The sequence below is a fragment of the Mustela putorius genome, unplaced genomic scaffold, assembly GCF_011764305.1.
Source record: "Mustela putorius furo isolate JIRA1106 unplaced genomic scaffold, ASM1176430v1.1 tig00003834_pilon_pilon_pilon, whole genome shotgun sequence".
Lineage (NCBI taxonomy): Eukaryota > Metazoa > Chordata > Mammalia > Carnivora > Mustelidae > Mustela > Mustela putorius.
The window spans coordinates 126,439,415-126,457,057 of NW_025421987.1; the positions used below are offsets into that span (position 1 = coordinate 126,439,415).

A 17,643-nucleotide genomic window follows, 5' to 3' on the forward strand; every position below is an offset into this window, starting at 1 on the left:
TAAGATTATGCCATTTATGAATAGAGATAGTTTCATATTCCCTTCCAATCTGGATACCTTTTATTTTATTTTCTTGTCTTACTGCAAGAAATCAGATGAATACCGAAGTGGCAAGACCACACCATCGTTTCTTGTTCTTGATATTAGGAGGAAAGCATTCCATCATAACATCGTTAAATGTGGTGTTATGGATTTTTGTAGGTGTCCTTTATCAGAGTGAAGAAGTTAACTTCCAGTCCTACTTTGTTGAATGTGTTTGTTTATTTATTTATTTAGTATTTTATTTATTTATTTATTTGACAGAGAAAGAGACGAAGAGAGAGGGAATACAAGCAGGGGGAGTAGGAGAGGGAGAAGAAGCAGGCTTCCCGCTGAGTAGTGAGCCCGATGTGGGGCTCTATCCCAGGACCCTGGGATCATGACCTGAGCCGAAGGCAGACGCTTAACTACTGAGCCACCCAGGCACCCCTGTTTTTATCATGAAAATGTTTTTATAATGAAAAGGTGTTAGATTTTATCAGATGCTTTTTCCTCATTGAAATAATCATTTGGGGGTTTTCCCCTTAATATTCTATTAATATGGTATGTTACGTTGATTTTCATATGTGGATCACACATTTGCATTCCTAGGATAAATTCTTTTTGGTCATGATTATATAATTCAGTTTATATGTAGCTATAGGATTTGGTTTGCTAGTGTATTGTTGAGGATTTTTATATTTGTATTCATAAGAGATACTGGTCTGTGGTTTTCTTGTGATGTCTTTGTCTGGTTTTGTTATCAGGATAATACTGGTCTCATAGAGTAATTTTGGATGTGTTACCATCTCTTATATTTTTTAGAAGAGTTTATGAAGAATTGGTATTAATTCTTCTTTAAATGCTTGGTAGAATTTTGCAGTGAAGGCATCTGAGCCTGGGTTTTTCCTGTGGGTAATTTATTATTATTATTAACTCAAACTTGACTTGTTATAGATCTGTTCAGATTGTTTCTTTCTGCCTGAGTCATTTTCAGTAGTCTGTCTTTACAGGAATATGCCTATTTCATCTAAGTTTTCTAATTGACTGGTATATAATGTTCATGGTATTCCTTTAAAATCCTTTTTACCGGGGCGCCTGGGTGGCTCAGTGGGTTAAGCCACTGCCTTCGGCTCAGGTCATGATCTCAGGGTCCTGGGATCGAGTCCCGCATCGGGCTCTCTGCTCAGCGGGGAGCCTGCTTCCCTCTCTCTCTCTGCCTGCCTCTCCATCTACTTGTGATTTCTCTCTGTCAAATAAATAAATAAAATCTTTAAAAAAAAAATCCTTTTTACCTCTCTGTAAGATCCATAGTGATGTCCCCTCTTTCATTTCTGATTCTGGTCATTTGAATATGGTCATCTATTCTCTCTCTTTTTTTCCTTGATCAGTCTAGCTAAAGGTTTGGCTGTTTTGTAGATCAACAAAGATCATGTCAAAGAACCAGTGTTGGTGTCACTAGTTTTCCCTATTGTTCTTCTGTTCCCTATATTATAATTTCTGCTTCAGTCCTTTTTTTCCCCTTCTTGCTTTTAGGTTTAGTTTGCTCTTGTTTTTCCAGTGTCTTAAGGTGAAGATTAGGTTTTTAATTTGAAAACTTTCTTCCTTTTAAATGTAGGTATGCACAGCTATACATTTCTTTCTGAGCACTGCTTTAGTTGCATCCCATAATTTTTAGTATATTATGTCTTCCTCTTCATTCATCTCCAGGTACTTTCTAATTTCCCTTGTGATTCTGCATTTGATTGACCCAGTAGTTAGGAATGTGTTCATTTCTACGTATTCGTGGGCTTCCCAAAATTCTTTCTGCTCTTGCTTTCTAATTTCATTTTGTTGTAGTTGAATAACATACTTCATATTATTTTAATCCTTCACATTTGTTGAGGTTTATGGTTTAGCATATAGTGTCTCCTGGAGAATATCTTAACATGCATTTGAGAAGAATGTATGTTCTGTTGTTGGGTAGAGTGTTTTATCGATGTCTGTTAGGTCTAGTTGTCTTACAGCATTGAGTCTTCTGTTTCCTTCTAGGTCTTCTCCCTCATTGTTCCACACATCATTGAAAGAGGGGTACTGAAGTCTCCAGCTGTTATTTTTGAATTACCTGTTCCTCCCTTCATTTTGCTGAGTTTTTGCTTCATGTATCTTGTTGCTTTGTTACTAGGTGAATACCTGTTTGTGATTGTTCGGTTTTCCTGATAGATTGCCGTTTTTGTCCTTGTAGAATATCCCTCTTTATCTCTGGTAACATTTTTGTTTTAAAATTTTTGCCTGATACTAGTAGAACGACTCCAGCTTTCTTTTGGTTGCTGTTTGAATGACCTTCCTTTTCCTTCTTTCTGCTTTCAGTCTATTTGTATCTTTGAGTATAAAGTGTTTCTCCAACAGACAGCATGTAGTTGGTTTTTAAAAAACAACAACAACAACAGCAACACCCAGTGTGAAGCCCATCGTGGGGCCCGAACTCATGACTGTGATATCGAGACCCAAGCTGAGACACTTAACTGAGTCACCCAGGCACCCCTGTTACCTTCTTAAAGAACCAATCTGACAACCTCCACTTCTTGATTGGATTGCTGAATTGTTCACATTCAATATTATTACCTACTGTGTTATTTTGAGAGACACTTCTTTTGTGCTCCAAAGTTATGGCACCTTTCTGCTTCTTTTGAGAACAAAAGAATGATGATGAGGACTGGTGATAATGAAGCAGCTGGAGGAGAGATTCCCGCAGGAGAGAAAAGGGCTGGGGGCAGGAATGGGGGAGTATGTGTTGGAAGGTAAGCTCAGCCCCACATTTTTGATGGGATACTGTGGAGGCATTTTCGATTTAGCAGTCTCTCAAGTCAGTTTTCTCTACCCCGTGTCGTATTCCTTTCTTCGTTTGAGAATCTTGGAGGTAGGGAACTTCAGTTACTAATCTGCTCTTCAGTCAAAATCTCTGTGGTCTACCTTCTGATAGTCCTTTCTAGTCACTAAAGGAGAAATAGGGGTCTTTGATTTTGCACAGCTTTCAGATGAGCTGCAGCTTAAAAGTGGAATGCTTTTCCAAATTTTTTTTTTTTTAAAGATTTTATTTATTTATTTGACAGAGAGAAATCACAAGCAGATGGAGAGGCAGGCAGAGAGAGAGAGAGATAGAGGGAAGCAGGCTCCCCGCTGAGCAGAGAGCCCGATGCGGGCCTCGATCCCAGGACCCTGAGATCATGACCTGAGCCGAAGGCAGTGGCTTAACCCACTGAGCCACCCAGGCGCCCCACTTTTCCAAAATTTAATACGTGCCTGCCCTGGGCAGAACTTTGCGAATAACTAATTTCTGGATCCTCATGGAAGACAACTAAAAATGAATATGCTCCAGATCCAGAGGGAGTCCTCTTGTGGCCCTAAGCCCCAGTTCTCCTCTGATCTGGTCTTTAATGGGGAGGAAGAAGGAAGAAGGTGGAAGCCTTACCCTGCTGCTGAATGACCAAGGTTCAGCCTCATCCATGGCCTGTGGGGATGCCGTTTTGAGCCCGGGGGGTGAATGGGGTGCAGATGGATGGAAGCAGAGGCGGAATCTGCCCAGCTAACACACTCCTCAGCAGTGTGGCCTGAGGGCAGATTTCTGGAGAACAGAGAAGAGAGAAGATGAAATGAGGACAAAGCGAGGAGGCTTATTAGGGGCCAGAAAGTCAGCTCTCCCCAGCCCCACAAGCACTTCACAGAAGGCCCCTGACCTCACTCCTAGCTCTGACTCTAAGTCTGAGGGGACCAGCTTCTCAAGTCCACACCTAAAACTGTTCCCAGCGCGGGCGGCACTCCAGGCAGCCAGCAAAGCCAGCATGTCGTTAGCCCAGACCTTTCTCTGAAGCAGGGAGAGGTACACACCTCTTGAAGGGGCTTTGCTTCTCAGAGCTGGCATTTTCCTTTAAACTCCATAGCCTGGGAGTTGTGAGAAGCTGTTTGCTTTCAGTAGCTTTGGCTGGAGGTCAGGGTACTGTCTACAGAGTGCTCTCAGGAGTGGAGCAGACCTTAGTGGATATCTCTCCTCACACGACAAGTGTCCTTTCTCTCTGTCATCTCTCTGGCTGCCTGCCCAGCTCCTTTTCTGTCTTGCGGGGCCTCATCGTGGCCAGCCTTCCGTGACTGCTCCCTGTGAGCTAACTGCTCCTGTCAGGATGCCATGAGGAGAAGAGGTGATATTACTCCCTCGCCTCTGTTCCTCTCTTCTGTGCCCAGTTGTCCCTGAGAGCCAGGAGTAGACCTCCCGACCCACTGCTTTGCTTTGTTTTTGTCCCCAGGAACTTCTGCACTATTTGATCGGTACCCTCCTCCTCCTGATCGCCTCCATTGTGGCAGCCTCTAAGAGTTACAGCCAGAGCGGGCTGGTAGCTGGAGCGGTAAGGATGGTCTCAGGGAACCTTCACGAATGAATTCACTTCTAGAGCATTTTCTTCCTGATGGGCAGTGAGGGGATTGTTTCCTGGGGACTTTCTTCCCCAGAAAAGTACTCATCAGAACCCACCTAGCTAACAGCAGCCTCGAAAGAGCCGGGCCCACAGCAAAGGGTCTCAGCAGATGGCTGGTCAGGGTTCCTGGCACACTCAAATGGCCCCAGTGGCCTGGCCCTCCCTCTGCCAGCCACTTCTTACATCAGGGGGCCATTCGGGTCATTTGTTGATGGCAGCCTCAGAGCTGTGCAAAGATCCCAAGGCCTCTTTGGGGCCCAGGGGAAGAGCACGTGTGATCCATCAGTGATACCTGCCATGAGTCCTAGCTTTGCTGGTCCTTACTTGTAACAGTATTCAGGTCAAGAAACAACACTCCTAGACCTTTCAGAGGTGAAAACTAATCCATCTGGTAGTCTGAATAGAAGCATAGAAATGTTCAAAAATACAGTAATGTGGGAGCATTATTTACCACACCGACACAAATATATGTATGTATGTGTATATGTATTTATTTTTAAAAGGCTTATAGATTCCTGTTAGCTGATTTCTGATTCAGCTAATCCGTTACAGTTGGGTGGCCTGATTTGCCTCACTATTGAGCAGATTAAATTTTTTAAATGAGGTTTTTTTTTTAGAGAGGGAGGGAGAGAGAGCAGGTGCATGTGAAGGCAGGGGAGGCGCAGAGGAAGAGAGAGAATCTTAAGCAGGCTCCATGTCGGCACGGGGCTCCCTCTCACAACTCTGAGGTCATGACCTGAGCCAGAATCCAATCGGATGCTTAACTGACTGAGCCACCCAGGCACCTTTAATTTTTTAAATGAATTTTAAGAAAAGCTTTATGGGACAATCGCTCTTTCATTTACATGTTAGCAAAAGTCTCCAGACTTTGGGCTGGGAGTGGGTTAAATGCCTGGAATTCCACTCAGGGGTGGGGTCTGTCCTCCAAAGGTGGGCACAGGCAGCACATTGATAGAGGGGGCCACCAAGCCTCTGAACACTCATCGGCTTAAGTACCCCACACCCCCCAGTCCCCAATGAGAGGGGTGGGTACCACCCCAGCTTCCCACCCGCCCCAGGACAGGCAGGCAGCTGGGGGAGACACAGAGGAGACTGGTGCATGGGGAGTTTCCTGCTGGGTTTTATGATTCAGGTTGCCCCAACCGCATTTGTTAGCCCTGGAATCCCAGTAAGCCCAATTTATCATACACCATCTTAGTAAATAGGATAAAGCCTTGGCCATGGGGAAGCCAGAATAAATTAAAAGATACAGTCCTTGCTTATAAGAAAAGGGTCATCCAGTGTAGAGTCAAAGTCAAGGCCCATGAAACAATGAGCAAACAAGGCATGGTCATCCAGAAGAGCGTGATGTAGCGATATAGTAAACTGTTCAATTATGCAGTGCAGACAGTAGGAGCCTGGGATGGCAGCTCATGTGCTAATTGTGCAGAACAGACCATGAGGGGCCAGGACAGGCTCCAGTAGGCTAATTATGTGCTGTAGACAATCGGTACAAAAGGAGCCAAGGAAAGGGGCCTGGGGGAGGGGAAGGCGGGTGTGGGCCGGTGGGGAGAGGGGGCAGCTGCTTCTGTAAACCAGCAGCTGGGCTTGAAAAGCGAACCAGGGCCTTGGAGACTGTGCCCTTGGTCTCTGGCTGCTCCCGGGCTCTTCCTGCTGCACATCAGCTCATTGTGGCCACGTCACCAGCCTGAAGCCATTGGTGAGTCCGGGAACACCCGGGCTACAGTCGACCTAGGCTCTGGAGCCAGGTTCCTAGGGCCCACGTCCCATGTCCGGCCCTCACTGGCTCGCGGCCCTGGGCAAAGGAGTTGACTTGTGGTCCCTCCATGTCTTCAGCTGCAGATGAGGGAGACGGGAAGTAACAGCAGCCTCCACCTAGCAAAGTGGTATGAGTAGAAGGGAACAGCACCCCTGATGGGCTTAGAACATGGGCACAGAGTAGGTGGTCGGTAAATTAGAGCTACTGCAGGTGTTCACAGGTGAGGAAATGGCTTCAGGCTTCGAAGGGCCAGACAGACACCAGAGGGTGCACCTGCTTCTCTCTGGACCATCGGAGGAGACTTGCCCTGAGGCCCTTTTCCTCTCTGGGGGCCCTGTTCCTCCTCTTTAAATGAAGCTGGACTGGGCTGGGTCAGCTTTCCTAGGTCAGCGAGGTTAGCCACTTCAGCACAACGGGGAGCCTCAGAAAGGGAAGGAGCGCTGCCTCAACTGATTTTAGTCTACTATTGTTGAAGTATGTGCAAACATAAAACCGTGTATCAAGGCCTCAGATTCTGACTATTAGTACACAGCTATACAGCAAGACGGAACAGAAAGCCGTTATGAATGAAATGCAACCCTGCCCCATCAGTAAAGTCCATTTGAACGTTAGAAATGTAAAAACCCCAACTGAAATGTACAGTTCCACCTTTTCCTCTTTCGCTAACCCAGTAACTGTCTTGTGCAGTGTCTTGGCCTTAGCTCAGTTGTAAATACAAACCCGAACGTGGGCCCTGAAGTTGCCTGGAGTGAGGAGGGCCAGGAGGTGGAGGCCAGAGCCTGAGGGCCAGTCCTGAGCCAGGGCCCTGCTGGGGGAGGCCTGGGGACCGGCCCTGCACCTGAGCAAGGCCCAGGTGTCAAGTCACTCAATTCCCCAGGCTCCCTCTGGGCCACAGCTGGTACAGGAATGAGAAACATAAAGGACAGCCTGAGTGATTGGCCCTGGGCCTTGGAACTTCCTTTCCTCCCTGTCCTGTGCAGATCTTTGGTTTCGTGGCCACATTCCTCTGCCTGGCGAGTATCTGGATGTCCTACAAGATCTCATGTGTGACCCAGTCAACAGGTGAGTTCCGCTTGTCCAAACACAGGCCATCTCTGAAAGTTCCCTCTGCTGGGGAACGGGAGGACAGCCTGTTGTGGAGTTCGGTCAGCAACAGTGCTGACCAAACTCCACAACAGGGAAGGGCCCCACTGAAGGGGAGGCCTGGAGGCATGGGGCCTAGTTGGAAAGGTGGAACCCAAGACCCTCTGCCCTTGCCTCATTTCCACACCCGGGATACCCTCACATGTCCGCCTCTAATGCTGAAGCATTTTCTTTAAATCATTCCTAATGACAAAAGTGAAGTGCAGAGAATTTACAAAGTGCACATAAAGAAAAAAAAATTTCATGAAAACCATCTGTTATCACATTACCCAGGAAGAGCAGCTGCTGGGTGTCTGTCCTTCCAGTATTTCCTTTCTCTGGATGGAGGGATGGATGGGCGGATGTAAAGATACATAGATAGGTATAAAGATCTATAGATATATATGTTGCTTTTATTAAAGGATCAGACTTCTTGTGTTACTGTAACGTGCTCTTGTTCTCCTACTTAACTGCCTATCAGGCATTTTCCCCACATGGTTGAGGATTTATCTCCAACATGGTTTTTTTTTTTTTAAAGAGTTTATTTATGAATTCATTCATTCATTCACTTTTAAGATTTTATTTTTTTAGTTTTTTTTTTTAAGTTTTTTTTTTTTTTTAAGATTTTATTTATTTGACAGAGATCACAAGCAGGCAGAGAGGCAGGCAGAGAGAGAGAAGAGAAGTGGAAGCAGGCTCCCTGCTGAGCAGAGAGCCCCATGCAGTGCTCGATCCCAGGACCCTGAGATCATGACCTGAGCCGAAGGCAGAGGCTTTAACTCACTGAGCTACCCAGGCACCCCGTTTTTGTTTAGATTTTGACAGATCACAAGTAGGTAGAGAGGCAGGCGGGGCGGGGGTGGGGGAGCAGGCTCCCTGCTGAGCAGAGCGCCCAGTGCAAGGGTCAATCCCAGGACTCTGAGATCATGACCTGAGCGAAGGCAGAGGATTAACCCGTTGAGCCACCCAGGTGCCCCAAGATTTTATTTTATTTATTTATTTATTTTTTATTTTTTAAAAGATTTTATTTGTCAGAGACAGAGGGAGAGAGAGCGAGCGAGCACAGGCAGACAGAAAGGCAGGCAGAGGCAGAGGGAGAAGCAGGCTCTCTGCCGAGCAAGGAGCCTGATGTGGGACTCGATCCCAGGATCCTGGGATCATGACCTGAGCCGAAGGCAGCTGCTTAACCAACTGAGCCACCCAGGCGTCCCCCAAGATTTTATTTTTAAGTGACCTCTGTACCCAACGTGCGACTCGAACTCACAACCCTGAGATCAAGAGTCACACGCTCCACTGACTGAGCCAGCCAAGTCCCCTCTTCTCCCTCACTTTTAATGGCTGCATGGTGTGGCACTGACCCCACTGCACGTCTGTGTCATAGTTTGTCTCCTACTTGGGGTCATTATGTTTCATTTGTTGTTTTTTTTAACTCTTTGCTACTAAGCAGTGTTGTAAAGAACATCCTTGTAAATATAGCCCCATACTCATCCCTGATACTCTCTTTAGAATACATTCCTAGAAGTAACACTGCTGAGAACTTGAGCCAACAATTTTCATTAGTTCCCTTCTCTACTCCAGCCTTCCTTCCTCTGTTCTTCTTTCCTTTAAAAGAATACACTGCAGGGCACCTGGGCGGCTCAGTGGGTTAAAGCCTCTGCCTTCGGCTCAGGTCATGATCCCAGGGTCCTGGGATTGAGCCCCGCATAGGGCTTTCTCAGAGAGCCTGCTTCCCTTCCTCTCTCTCTGCCTACTTGTGATCTCTGTCAAATAAATAAATAAATAAATCTTAAAAAAAAAAATACACTACAAAATAGCAGAGCATGTACCGTCTGGGGGTTGAGCTGCCCCGCAGAGGGCTTATTTCATCAGAGCTTCCATTTCCTTCCAGAAGCTGCTGACAAAAAGTTAACAGGACGCTGAGGGCAGGGACCCAGGCACAAAAGACCACAGGCTGTAGGATCCCATTGATGGGAAATGTGTTGAATAGACTCATCCCAAGAGGCAGAAAGTAGATGGCGGGGAGGGCATGGGGTGGGGGGTGACCAGGGGCTAGGGGACGGGATGGCAGATGGGCAGGGGGCCTCTTGGAAGTGACGAGACATTTTCATATTGTGACAGTGAGTTCTGGTGCCGTCCTGTGAATATGTGTACACTTAGAAGTGTACAATTTAGACGGGTGGGTTATATGGTACCTGGAGTATATCTCCGTTAAGCTGTTTAAGGAAAAATGAAGGATGAAAAGTAAAGAAGAGTGTTTCTAGGTAACAGCTGAAGGTGATACGTGTGTAAATACTGGCAGAAACATAGGGCTTAAAGTTTGGGAAGGAATGGGGCACCTGGGTGGCTCATTGGGTTAAGCCACTGCCTTCGGCTCAGGTCATGATCCCAGAGTCCTGGGATCGAGTCCCGAATCGGGCTCTCTGCTCAGCGGGGAGCCTGCTTCCTCCTCTCTCTCTCTGCCTGCCTCTCTGCCTACTTGTGATCTCTCTCTGTCAAATAAATAAATACATTCTTTTTTTTTTTTTTTTAAAGATTTTATTTATTTATTTGACAGAGAACACAAGTAGGCAGAGAGGCAGGCAGAGAGAGAGAGAAGCAGGCTCTGCACTGAGCAGAGAGCCCGATGCGGGGCTCGATCCCAGAACCCTGGGATCATGACCTGGGCTGAAGGCAGAGGCTTTAACCCAGTAAGCCACCCAGGCGCCCCATAAATAAATAAATTCTTAAAAAAATTTTTTTGGGGGGAAGGAAGAACCAAAAGAAGGAGCTAAAGCAGTTCAAGTCCCTCTGAGGATATGCCTAGGCGGAGAGGGGTAGCAGGAAGGGAAATCCTCCCCGCACTACTAATTTTTTTCTCTTTAAGAAGTGTATTCAGAAAGACTAAAATCACTCCTAGGGCGGTTGGTGCTGGGTGGGGGAGGAAGTGCACTGAGCCCAGCTTGGGCTCGGCCCCCTGCTGTGTGGCTTCTCTGTGGGCCCTGCCAGCCCTCTAACTTTGTCATTTCCTTCCCAAGATGCAGCTGTGTGACGCCACCCCAGGCTGGCCCCGCTGGAGGCCCTGCAGACAGGAGGGTCAGTGGGCCAGCCCCCATGAAGGGCTTCTGACCCTGAGCTCCTGTGCCAAAGCCCCATCCACGTAGGAGGGTGTCCTGGGCTCCAGAGCCACGCTGAGCCTCTTTCCAGTCCTTGGAGAATAGTCCTCCCCGCCTGGGAATGAAGACCAGCCTCCAGGGAGATCTGGTCTCTCCCTCCTGTCGCCTCAGGGACCCATGACCCCACTTAACTCACGAGGGAGGGGTTTCTGGAAACGCCTGCCTAAATCTGCTTCTGCTTCACATTCCTCAGGGGGAGTGAAGCCGCCTTAAGTCCCCTTATAGAAACCAAGCCATCTCCTAATTTATCTAGCTTGGGAAGTCCCTCTGGGAGAGACCCTCTTTCTTAAGTGAGGCACATCTGCAGAAGCAGTCTGCGGTCAGCCTATCCCGAGATCAGAGATCCTGGCTCCTTTCGGGCCTCAGCCTTAATTCCCATTGTGTGTTTGTCTGTGTGTGTTTTGTGTGTGTGCATGTGTGTGTGTGTGTGTGTGTCTGTGTAGGGGTGTGTGTGTGTTTTGTAATAAAATAATTGACTTGGCCAATTGCACAAGGATTTCTCATTAACTGAGGCTGTCAACCAGGAGTAGAGTGATGGGGCCCACAGAACTCATGGGGAAGCCTGGGGGCCCCACCCGTGTGTGTGCACACCACCCCCTCCCCGGGGAAGGAGAACAGCAGAGGCAGATTTGCATATTTTCAGAGTAAATTGGTGGTGAAGGGTGGAAGCCAGTACTGTTCACACACAAACAGAAAGCAGTATTCAAGAGCCACGCAAGCAGCCCTTTAAAAAGAAAAAATAAGGTAGGAGATTCTGGAACATACTACAACATGAAGAACCTCAAAGTCATGATACTGAGTGAAATAAGCAGACATCTAAGGACTAGAACCGTCTGATGCCATTTACAGGAGGTTCCTAGAGAAGTTACAAGTCAGAGACAGAAAGAATTGTGGCCAGGGACTGAGAGCAGGGACCGGGGAGTTCATGTTTAATGGGCACAGTGCCATTTGGGAAGAATGAAATGTTCTGGAGATGGATGGTGGCGGCGGCTGCCCAACAACATGATGCTACTGCACCCCTAAAAATGGTTAAACTGGTAAGTTTTATGTATCTTTTACCAAAATTAAAAAACAAAAACGCAATACAAGGCCTTCTGTCTAGGCACCTCAGCAGCTGGGAGAGCTACCTGGGGCATGGAGGAAGACAGAGCCCCGGATGCCACCCAGCCCATGCATAGCATAGCCCGTGCCATGTGCTAACCGGTGCCGGAGAGTCAAGGCTGCAGGATGTGGGTGTGAGACTGATCAGCCCAGGGGTGGTGCTATGTGTAACCCAGACTCCACCACCAGCTCCCCAGCTCCCAGTGGGAAGTGACCCACTGGGCAGTAAAGATGCGAGAGGAGGGAAGACTGGGCCCTGGAGGGAGGACAGGGAGTCAGGCCAACCTGAGCCCCCAGAGAAGCATGTTGGCACCTGTGGCTCGAGGGGGCACTGGGAGACAAGGCCGAAGCTGGTCTGCCCACAGCCTCTGCCATAGGAAGCCAGCTCCCTGGCAAGCAGAGCCTCCTTGGGCCTGCCTTACAAGCCTTGAGGAGGGAGGGAGGGAGGAAGATGGAGGGTGGTGCTCTCTCTCGGGGAAGCCTCTGCCACCCACAAGAAAAACTTGCTTGGAGAGGCCCTCTGAGACAGATGTGGTGTGGTTCTCTCCAGCCGGCTGCTCTGGGCTACAGTAAAATGCCTCGCACCTTCCCTGAACAGACGGGCAGTGGAGCAGGGACCCAGGGAGGAAGCTGAGTGGGAAGCCAGGCTGGTGAAAGGGCTGGGATTTGAGGCCAGATCTGGCCCTCTCCTGGGCCTGGCCTGTGACCACCGTGCCCAGGGGGCCTCAGGAATGGCCAGGGTAGAGCTGGCCTAGGCCAGCTGGCTTCGTCCACAGACAGTTGGCTGTGGTGTCTGCAGACAGGCCCAGAGAAGGAAACAAGTGTGCTCCCGAGGGAGGTCCTGGCCTGACACACTCCTTGTGCTTGCAGCCTTGTGCTAGAAGCTTCCCTTCCAGACACATTTACCTGTTCAGCCCTCCAGCCAGGATGCTCAGATGACCCAGAGCTGGCCCATTCCCTGTGCCACCATCTCCCACCCAGGCCACCTCCCCAGCATGAAAAGCTAACTTTGTTGTCATGGAAACACAAGGGTCTTTGGTCCCTCTCCACAGCAACCAGCACTTTGAAAATTCTGTGAGCCCTCAGGGGTGCTTCAGGCGGCTCATGGAGGTCTGATTTTATGTGCAGAAAATGTTAACCCCTTAAACCACACACTCTCCGTTCTCAGTAACAAACACTGACACTAGAACCCCTCAACCCTCCTGCCGCCCCTTGGGCAGCCTCAGGGGACCCTGGCCTTGCGCCCTTAAGGAGGAAGATGCCAAGTGTGTGAGTCAAGTGTCTCCGAACCTGCTGTGTTCTGGATGGAACCAGAATTTCTCTGTCCCTGCACAGCCAAGACAAAGCAGGGGAATGAATCCAGAGAAGAGGTCTTACATGCCAAACTGGGGACTTTTCATATTAGTACCGTTCTTACAGTATATATTACTATAAATCGGTTATTTATACTAATAGCCTATTTCCTGTTTTATATAGTGGAGTTTCCACATGGTTTAGATTGAGAAGGGGGATTTCTGTTTAAAAGACAAAACAAAACAAAAAAAAACCCCAACATTCCCAACCCCCTGAGAGGAAGGGAGCTGCCAGGCTCCGGGACCCTGGCCAGAGCACTCAGCCCCAGCCCGGGGAAGGGGACCCCGAGGGGCCTCCTCTTGAAGGCCACCGGGAGGGGAACTGGAGCCTGTGGACCTTGTAAGGTGAATGAGGCGACTGGCGGCTCGCTGGGGTTTTACCGTCGTGTATATGAGGATTACTCAAACGAGAAAGACCGGGGTTAACTCCACGCTGAGTTGTGCAAAAAAGGAAATGCCGCGGTATCGAGTGCGCCCCTTGGCTCGGTTCTGAGGGGCGCTAACAGCCGGAATAACGGTCCCGCTGAATACCCATCTGACCCAAACTGAAAGGCCGCACTGCCCAGGGAAGGGGGTGTGCACGTGGAGGGGACGGCAGCCCCAAGTGCCCTAGAGAAGTGCGAGTCTGGATTTTCAGGCTAAACATTTCCTGGGTTCTAAAGGCTGCCAAACGAACTTTCAAAATGACGCGCTTCGGGCCGAACTACACCCGTGCCGAGGCTTCGCGCAGCCCGCGGGCCCTCGGTTTGCGCCCCTGCGGGGTCCGGGGAAGGAGGGTGCCGGGCAGCAGGAAGTCAGGGCTGAGGCCGGCGCGCGTCCGGGCTTCGCGGGCCGGCACCTGCTTCCTCCCGAAACCTGTGGGGCGGGGGCCCTCCCCGAGGTCCCCTGCCAGCAGGCGCCCCCGCTGGTGCCCTGCCACCCCTCTCGCAGCTGGCCCTAACTTTCCTTTGACGAAAACAAAACCCCGCGGCCCCGCAGGCGGCCGCCCGGCGCGTCCTCAACGAGTAACGCGCGCCCTCTTGTGGCAGCGGGGCGCAGCGCAACGTTTAACCTTGAACTGTGACTGCAAAACTTTCCGTTTCCTCACCCCTCCCCATCTCCTTCCAGCATAACCTGCAGACTCTTCCATTCACGTCTTTGCTTTACTTATTCTGTAGCTCTATTGCAGTTATATGGATTGCCTAGAAAGTGCATATAACTACAGTAGTTATTTGTAATTACATGAAACGGTCACCACGCCCTCTATAATCTTTTGGGACTTCATTCTCTTACTGTTATGTTACAGTAACAGACACCCCTTTCCCTCCTTTACGCAACACTTTACATCCTCCGGGCCTCACGTATGTCTTGATACAAGCCATCGCCACAGTGCCAGTCCTGCAAGGGCTGTGACCAACTTCATGCCATCATAAGCACACAGCTGTGCTCCAGACCTCCACTGATGCCTGCCGGACTCTTATGTGGGAGCTTTCCTGTGGGCGTTGCCAGGGACCCCAGCCAGCACCCACACATGTATAACCCGCAAGTGCTGGACAGTGCCTACCCTACCCTACCCGCTGGGGCGCAGGTGTCAGGGGATACATCTGTTCTCCTTTCCCAGGATGTTAGGGTACGGTGCCAACCACCCCTCAATTAGAGAACACTCTCAATAATGCAAGTCACACAGCGAGGTTTATTTCCAGCTAGCTGGGGTTCAAGTATCCACCCGGCGCAGTGGGTTTCAACAAGGACCCCGAGCACTCAAAGCCAGGGGTTTATATAGCATTTTCAAGGCACTTCCTCATAGCTACATACATCTCCTGCACCCCAATTTGACGGTTTAACTTTGTTTAACTTTTTGCCACTCTGGTGTCACCCTGGCAGTTAAGTGAGATTTAGGGTTAGAAGAATTTTCACCTTAATTACATTTCCTTCTGCCTCAGCCTCCTACAGTTTTATGGTGGGGAGGGCGACCTTTGGCCTCGAGGTACTGAGCCATTGAAAAGATGACCTTTCTGTTGTAAAGCACTAACTTTTTCCCTCAACATTTTTTCCCTGTGGCGCCATCACCTAACCGCCCTGGTGGTATATGCAGTGTTGGCCCGTTAGGGATACTCAGTAAAATGGCTTCCCGGCCTTCAGGATGCCCATTCTTTTGCTAACCCACTCTTACAGTACAAGGTGCCAGCTTTTGCTTTGCCAAGATGGCTGTACTTATGTCAGGGCTGGACTCGAGGTGGGTACAGCCTTGTTTTTCTTGGCCTTAACACCTGGAGCTGGTTTCTGGGACTTGTTTTTAAGTCCCCGGGGGAAGGGGAGCAGGGACAGTAAAACAGGTCCTTACAAGGACAAACTTCTGAGACAGGTTTTACATCACTTCTCCAAGATCACTTCTCCAAGACAGTTCGGTGGGACCAAGGCAAGAATCACATAGGGGCGGCCAGCTCGGTAAGGCATCCTTCTGCTGGCTCTCTCCTTCCCAGCTTCACTCCTGCCAACATGGGGTGGTTCGTTCATTGGGCTGGATATGTGGGCACAAGCAGGAATTACGAGGGGGCGGCATGAATAGCCTTACTCCGGTGTGGCCTTGGAAGACAAGGTGAGGGGAAAGAACTCCAATGGTCAAAGCACTGTGCAGTGCTTCTCATCATTCACTTGGGTGCAAGTGGCCTAACAATGAAAAACAGAGCCCTGGCAAGAGGTGAATGGCCAGGGATCTGGAGAGAAAGACCAGGAAGGCCTTGGGGTGGGCGGGGCAGAACGCCACCAAAATTCTCAAACAGGCAAATCATTTGAACAAGATGTGGATTTCCTATGAAATAAAAATCCTGGGTAATGAGGCCACTGAGCGCCAGGGAAAAAAAGCAGCCCCCGGGGGTTGAGGGAGGGGTGGGGGAAGCTTTGCACATGTCCATTGTTTTATGATTAAGAGTCAAGGGAAGACAGAATGAGAAGGCCAGGCGAAGTAGGACTGGCTGGGGACTGTGAGGGTGCACAGGCCAACAGAAGTGAAAACCTGGGGCGGATTTCACAGCTCCTGTAGAGCAAAGACCTCAATCTGAGCTGATCCCAATCCGACTGCACTGATTAGCCATGGGACAAGGAGGGACAAGAATCAGGTATGGGATGGGGTCTCCAGGTTGTACCCCACTCTGCAGGAAGCCCCAAATATTCCTCAACTTATTAGATACTGGCTGTAGTTTTGTGGTTTTGTGGGGCACTTTGTTTTTTGGTCTGGACTCTGCTCGGGGCTCTTTTGCAAGAACCTGCTCATAGGACACACTCATGGCGACCTCTGTTGGTAGCTCATCTAAGGGTCAGTCAGAGGCTGAGCCCAGAACGGTGTTTACCCATATAGCTTGCCAAGCATGATGATGGAAAACTTTGTGCCTTTTCCTGGAAGAAGAAAAAGTACACTGTCTTCTCGCACAAGGTTTCATATAGCCAGGGGTGCTGTGTGAAGCTTCCGAGCTTCCTTTCAATGGGACACCCAGGCCAGCCAATGGAAGGTGGCTTCAATGGAAGCCAGACCGTGGAAGCTTAAAGAACACGGTCCTGTCCATTTCCACAGTATGTGACATAATCATAGTGAATGAATGGGTTGCTACCTATCATACCTGGCTCTTGGTTTGCAGCCATTGCCGGCATTGCTAATACTTGATTTTCAGATCTCCTTAGGGGTGGGGGCAGGGGCATGGAGTGGGGGAATGTGCCTTCCCCCCACAGCACCCAGCAGTACACTTGGGTTGCTCCAAATTCTCCGGTGACAGAGCCTCTGTGCATGGGACACTGCTAGAATGATGTGAACTCCCTGTGGTTATGCATTTCCATAAAGGCTCCACAGAGAAAACTGCTCTTGCTGCATTACATGCCACCCAAGCCCAGCTGCTGAAAGCCGGATGGGCCCTAAATGAGGACGAAATCCAAGTGACCTGCCTTTCAAGTGATCATCTTGGAAGCTGTATCACAGCTCATGGAGCTGTTTCACAATCAAGTTAGGACAAACTGGACCTGGGTGGCTGAGTCAGTTAAACGTCTGCCTTTGGCTAAGGTCATGATCCCACGGTTTCTAGGATTGAGTCCCAAGTTGGGCTCCTTGCTCAGCGGGGAGCCTGCTTCTCCCTCTGGCTCTTGTGAATAAATGAGAAAAATCTTAAAAAAAAAAAAAAGGAATTTTGTAGTAGCCACCAACCACAAAAGAAGTGGCCCTGCACCAAAACTGGCTGCTTTGCATATTAGCTATTGGAGACAGTACGTCTCAAGCCTGGGGATATTCCTACAGCCTCCGCCCCAAGTCAGCATATAGGCCTGTTTGAGGGAGGGCCCCAACAAGGAAATCTTAGGGGTGATTCAGGTAATGCCATACCCTAAAGCCTCTGTGTCCCTCAGACGTCAAGGAACTACCGGTGTCTGATGGATCGCACAGCTGACTGGCCTCTGGGAATGGAAACTCCTGGGATTCTGGGCCTGTGAGCCTGTGAGCCCTGGAAGTTGAGGGTTTTCTCTTGCTGCCGTGAGGCAATCGCTAGCATCCAGGGCCCTAAACCAAACCATTTCCAACTTGACATTCTCATCTGGCACCTCTGAGCTAGATTCCAGATGGGACAAGAACCAGAAAGTCCTTTCCTGAGAAGAAAATAGATCTTCTGATGAAGGGCCAGACCCTGAGCTTTTAACCGTCTTCACTAAGAGGTGTTTGCCCTAATGAACTG

The 17,643-nt window shown here is 49.3% G+C and overlaps 2 protein-coding genes across 4 annotated transcripts in view; one reads left to right on the plus strand and one right to left on the minus strand.

Annotated features, from left to right (window-relative positions):
- Positions 1-10,989, plus strand: part of CMTM7 (CKLF like MARVEL transmembrane domain containing 7) — a 57,353-nt gene extending 46,364 nt beyond the window's left edge. The window contains exons 3-5 of one of the 2 annotated variants that reach the window (XM_004754300.3): positions 4,299-4,397; positions 7,206-7,287; positions 10,362-10,989. In XM_004754300.3, coding sequence (XP_004754357.1) covers positions 4,299-4,397; positions 7,206-7,287; positions 10,362-10,375 — 195 coding nt within the window. In that variant the 3' untranslated portion in view covers positions 10,376-10,989. The remainder of the gene's footprint in view (positions 1-4,298; positions 4,398-7,205; positions 7,288-10,361) is intronic. The other variant, XM_045089006.1, reaches the window with a different exon arrangement.
- Positions 1-17,643, minus strand: part of CMTM6 (CKLF like MARVEL transmembrane domain containing 6) — a 50,373-nt gene that overhangs the window by 5,272 nt on the left and 27,458 nt on the right. The window lies entirely within an intron of this gene.